This window comes from Oncorhynchus tshawytscha, unplaced genomic scaffold (genome assembly GCF_018296145.1).
Source record: "Oncorhynchus tshawytscha isolate Ot180627B unplaced genomic scaffold, Otsh_v2.0 Un_contig_5351_pilon_pilon, whole genome shotgun sequence".
Lineage (NCBI taxonomy): Eukaryota > Metazoa > Chordata > Actinopteri > Salmoniformes > Salmonidae > Oncorhynchus > Oncorhynchus tshawytscha.
In genome coordinates, this window is record NW_024609687.1 from 215,045 (window position 1) to 221,055 (window position 6,011).

Below are 6,011 nucleotides of genomic sequence, written 5' to 3' on the forward strand. Positions count from 1 at the left end.
GGCAGGACCAAATCAGAGAGATAGGTAGGAGCAAGCCCATGTAATGCTTTGTAGGTTAGCAGTAAAACCTTGAAATCAGCCCTTGCTTTGACAGGAAGCCAGTGTAGAGAGGATAGCACTGGAGTAATATGATCAATTTTTTTGGTTCTAGTCAGGATTCTAGCAGCCGTATTTAGCACCAACTGAAGTTTATTTATCCGGGTAGCCGGAAAGTAGAGCATTGCAGTAGTCTAACCTAGAAGTGACAAAAGCATGGATTAATTTTTCTGCATCATTTTTGGACAGAAGGTTTCTGATTTTTGCAATGTTACATAGATGGAAAAAAGCTGTCCTTGAAATGGTCTTGATATGTTCTTCAAAAGAGAGATCAGGGTCCAGAGTAACGCCGAGGTCCTTCACAGTTTTATTTGAGACGACTGTACAACCATTAAGATTAATTGTCAGATTCAACAGAAGATCTCTTTGTTTCTTGGGACCTAGAACAAGCATCTCTGTTTTGTCCGAATTTAAAAGTAGAAAGTTTGCAGCCATCCACTTCCTTATGTCTGAAACACATGCTTCTAGCAAGGGCAATTTTGGGACATCAACCGCCTATATTCAATGGAGAGTGAGCTGCTATGTTAGCCTCATGAATACACCCAGACCATCTTGAATTTCAACAGGGACAACTCCAATATAAAGTGTTTTTTCTCAAAATTGCCGGGATTTCACGTGGATCACACTTATATCAGCACACTCCAAACTGCCTAAGCATTACGAAACTGCTATTCGATCAAATAAGCCTCATCTATCAAAATGGCAGTTAATTTGTATCTTTACTAAATTCGACAGTCTCTCATCACCATACAACACTTTTCACTTGCTTAATCATTGATGATTTACACAGATTTTGGACGGAGTAAAACCTCTTGCTTCACCTCTTCCTCTCTGGTATGAAGTTTGAGAAAATAACATGGCGACGAGTCTTGTCCTTGAGGCAGAACTGAGCGATTTCTGTTAGATGGGCCAGCTGCAAAGTCAAAATGGGCTATATTGTAAAACATTGGATTAATTTAAGGTTATAGTTAGGCATTCGGGTTAGCAGTGTGGTTAAGGTTAGGGTTACGTTTAAAATGTGATTTTATGACTTTGTGTCTGTGCCAGCTAGTGACCACTTTGCAGAGCTGCTTCCAGAACAACATTCATGACAATAAACGCTAACCTGCGTGAAAATATGGGCACCTGCTTGTTGGCCTGCTTCGCTTCCTGCGCCACTTTGTTCCTTTGGTTTGTATGTTTGTTTGAGTTTTTTAGTTGCATGGTTTTTAAGTTAAAAGTAAAGAAGCAATTGGTATACAGACATAAAGCGTTTTAACTGAATTGTGAAGAGGAATTGACAATGTGTTAACTTGATGACTGAAACGGTAACGATTGAAAACCAAAAGAAACTGTCCTTTTTGTTGTCTGCCTTTGCGTCACTCTGCCTGCTCAATCCAGGCCCTAGAACCGGGCACTTATCCATCTTGTCACATCTCGGCCTATATACCATTATTAACAGTCCATCAATAATTGGATGGATGGGTCTCCTACACTGTTGTCATGGAAGACAACAGAAGCCATGGAAAAGGGAGGGCGCATCACTTTAATTTTTGCAACGTCTACTTTCCAGAGGCGGGAGTGTGCTGTGACTCTCTGCAAAATCCAATCGCAACGCACAGACATATCAGCATCCGACCACGGAAGGACCCACATATGTGTCAGCAATCATGTAAGAGCAATGCCATACGTGCTCACCTTTAAAAACTTGCTCCCAACTCATCATGTAGCCAGCTTTACGGGGTTCAAATAAGAGACCACTCATATCAATAGCAATAATCTCCGTCGCTTCCATTGCGCTGAGGAAAACATCACACTGGTAAGATGTATTATGTTGCTTTTGATAGCGAGGATGAATGTGTTCATTTTTGCTTAAAAATTGGAATTTGTAGAACGTAGCATTGGCCTTTTAATTGCGTTTTGACCTCTAAGGACACCTGAGTCATCGTGAAATATAACTAACATTTACTTCCTAAACGTTTTACATTTAGTTGTGGGTTTTTTTTTTTTGCAGTGAAATGTCGCCTTGATTGATGCATGACCGTAGCATTCTACTCCAGCTGCACGCATGTACTGATGCCGCGGTTAACAAACATCATAAGCGGTGCCGGCGCTGTCCGTCTCAGCACCAAGGACAGGGCTCGGGCACAGTCTCTGTGGCGTAGTTTAAAAACAAACTGCATGCGCTCCAAAAAGGTGGCAACCTTTTTCACAAGCCGCTCTGGTTTAGTTGAACTGATCAGCTGGGTTGAAATTTCAAATGTAATAAAACAATCTTTCTATATTTGTATAACATTATTATCAATGGGTATTTAAACTAATAATTCTGGTGAAATTTTTTTTTAACCATCAATATTTTTGTTCTAATTTAAGCAGAGGCATAGCAGGCATAGCAGGCAATCAGACAGACATAAACTATTACAGTTAATATTTAAATCCTGTAAGTGGATTTCAAAGTCAGGGGTTGGCAGTTGCAATATTTATTAGCCTATTCATCAATATTCATATTTTCATTGCTGCATTTACACTCAAGAGAATGTTGAGGTACCTTTTTTTTATCCAGGGACTGTTTATTGAATGGTGACTGAGAGTGTGCAATGTGAATTGTAAAACAGCTTTTACAACTAAAACAGATATCTAGTAACAACAGTGACATTTGTTTTTGCAGGAAGAGAACATGTCTCGTTCCTACCTGTTCTTCCTCTCCTTATGGAGCTCTGTTATTGTGGTCGGACGCGGTTGTCCTGAACTATGCAACTGCTCCGACAAATACGGACGCCACTTCGCTGAATGCTCCTACAAAGACTTGGTTGACATCCCTGAAAGGTTGCCCCCCAACGTGACCACTCTGAGTCTCACTGCCAACAAAATATCTCTGGTGGAGTCGGGCAGCTTCGACAATGTGACCCAAGTCACTTCCTTGTGGATGGCCCATAACGAGATAGTCACCATCGAACCGGGCACCCTGGCTCCCCTGGTCCAGCTGAGGAACTTTGACGTCAGTCACAACAAGATGGTGCATTTCCCTTGGGAGGATCTCTGTCACCTCACAGCCCTGCAGCTGCTGAAGATGGACCACAATGAGATGGTCAGTCTGCCTAAAGACTCCTTCTCTAACCTCAAGGACCTGAGGTCTCTCCGCCTCAACAACAACCGGTTCACCACTATAACGCAGGGGACTTTCGACAACCTGATCTCCCTGTCTCATCTACAGCTCTATAACAACCCATTCACATGCCACTGCAGGATGGACTGGCTGAGGGACTGGATTCTAAACGCCACCATATCGGTTCCAGAACAGAACTTGATTGTCTGTGAAACTCCAGAGCAGTTGAGAGGAGCGGTGATCGTGAAACTGTCTGAGTCAAAGTGCATGGCCCCTAATGTCAGCATAACGGCTGAGCCTAACGTTGAGAATACGACACTCTTTGAAGGCACAGTGTTGATCCTGAACTGTGAGATCAAAGGGAACCCAAAGCCAGAGGTTATCTGGAAAATCCACACAAACCGTCAAAGTGTAGAGTACCCTCTGTCCACCAAAGATAAAGAATCAGCAGAATCCAATGAATCTAACGAGGATTCTAGAACGACAGACAATCCATTCGAAATGTTCCATAACGGCACTCTAGTCATACCGCGCCTTAGTAAAAAGGACAATGGCAACTACAGCTGTACCGCCACCAATGAGTTTGGTAAAGATGATGATTCACTATCAATAGTAGTGGTAGTACCAAAACCACCACCACCTCAACCTGTTGGAAAAGTGATTGACCCACCAGAGAAAATCCCCTCAGTACTTCAACCTGTTGGAAAAGTGATTGACCCACCAGTTATTATTAATGGGAGAAAATCCCCTCAGTACTTCAACCTGGGATCAAAACCTCCATTAATAACCATTTTAAATCATTGAATATTCCCCATTTGGAGGGAAAGTACAATATCTTCCCAACCCTTCCTCCCATTGAAGTTGACACTGAGCGTACGGCGCAAGTGCCCAAATATCCATCCCGTGCAACTAGCAAATGTACCTTGACCAGTGAGACACAGTACATCTCCAACCAGGCCTTCAATTTAAGCCTGGAAGATGTCAGGCAGTATACCTTTGACTTTGGAGTCATAGCCTTAGGGGTGTCAGAGACCGAGGCTAAAGTTAGACTCAATCCTCTCCTCCTTCCTAAAGACGACACAGACAACCATCTCAGCGCCTCAGAAGGGTTCCATTCCATCCACAACCAATCAGAGGTAACCAGGAGAGCCCGGGCGGACTCAGGGCTGTATCTGTGTGTCACCTCAGACCACAGACACTCAGCCATCCAGTGGTCCAGGATGGAAGATGGCATCAACACCTATCTGTTCCAGGACCTACGCCCCGGCGCCAACTACTCCCTCTGTCTCACCTACAGAGGAGAGGACTGCGAGGTACAGGTCCTCTTCACCACCAGGAAGAGAGTTCCTAACCTGTTAATCATTATAGTCGTCAGTATCTGTCTCCTCACCGTCTCCACCGTGCCCCTGCTGGGGGCCACCTGCTTCCACCTGGTCTACAAATATAGGAACAAGACTTACAAGCTCATCATGAAGGCTAAAGACCACCAGCATCACATGGAGAGGAACCTAGTGGTCAACTTCAACCTGAGGAACTCGTACGCCGAGTCACAGACGCAGATCACAGCCAGCGAGACTGGGGAGGGAGAGGACGGGGAGTCGGAGAGTGGGGGAGAGAGAGGAGGACGTGGAGGGGAGTGGGGTGACCGAGTCGTTCACTCTGTCTCAGTACAGAGGGAATCTGGATGAGTGTGAGATGGGGTCAGAGTTCAGCGATAGGTTACCACTCGGGGCAGAAGCTGTTAATATCTCTGGGCAGTACAAAGAGCCACACCACTGATCCTGTTGTTGTTGTTAGTATTTGATAGATCGTCTTGACTAGACAGGTTCTAGTCATCTTCAGTCAGGATCACATGTAATGTAAGTCTCACAGTAACTGTTTATCGATCCATGAGAGAAGAACCTGTGACCTGTCATTTTTCAAAATGGCTGCCGTATCAATGACCTGGATACAGTGTAGAAAAAGTCATAGGTGCTTCCGCTGTTGAAAGGAAAAGTAAAGAAGGTAGTTTATGTACGCTGTGAAGATTATGTAAAAGAGAAAAAAAACGTCCCTGTAGTAAAATATTTAAGCCTATTCTAAAAATAGACCCCTCCGGTGTGCTCTTAACAGAGGCGTTTCCTGAGACTTGTGACAGTTATTCGGTGTAGTCTGTCACAGGCAAGAAGGCAAAAAGCTTTGGGACTGTATCTAAAATGTCTCTTCTTTAAAGTAACAGATGCACTTATGAATGTCTATGTTAATCTATTGTAGGCTATCAATGCTATTTTCTATCTAGAGTGAATGTCTATGTTAATCTATTGTAGGCTATCAATGCTATTTTCTATCTAGAGTGAACGTCTATGTTAATCTATTGTAGGCTATCAATGCTATTTTCTATCTAGAGTGAATGTCTATGTTAATCTATTGTAGGCTATCAATGCTATTTTCTATCTAGAGTGAATGTCTATGTTAATCTATTGTAGGCTATCAATGCTATTTTCTATCTAGAGTGAATGTCTATGTTAATCTATTGTAGGCTATCAATGCTATTTTCTATCTAGAGTGAATGTCCGCTTCACTGTTGCCAACAAACCCTTATTAAGCTGTGTGTCACAAGCTATTGTTGTACGTCATTTTACAGTGACCTTTAACCCGGTATTGTGTCAATAATATACAGTACCAGACAAAAGTTTGGACACAAAAACTCTTGAAAGAGTAGGTCTTTATTTTTATTTTTTTACTATTTTCTACATTGTGGAATAATAGTGAAGACATCAAAACTATGAAATAACACATATGGAATCATGTAGTAACCAACAAAAAGTGTTAAACAATTTAAAATATATTT

The 6,011-nt window shown here is 42.6% G+C and overlaps 1 protein-coding gene across 1 annotated transcript; it reads left to right on the forward strand.

Moving 5' to 3' along the window:
* Positions 1 to 1,009: 1,009 nt before the first annotated feature.
* LOC112248037 (immunoglobulin superfamily containing leucine-rich repeat protein 2) lies at positions 1,010 to 5,896 on the forward strand. Its single transcript, XM_042316956.1, is given in 4 exon segments — positions 1,010 to 1,747; positions 2,744 to 3,838; positions 3,922 to 4,797; positions 4,799 to 5,896. Coding segments are annotated over 4 exon segments (2,328 nt in total). The 5' UTR covers positions 1,010 to 1,552; the 3' UTR covers positions 4,961 to 5,896.
* Positions 5,897 to 6,011: the final 115 nt, after the last annotated feature.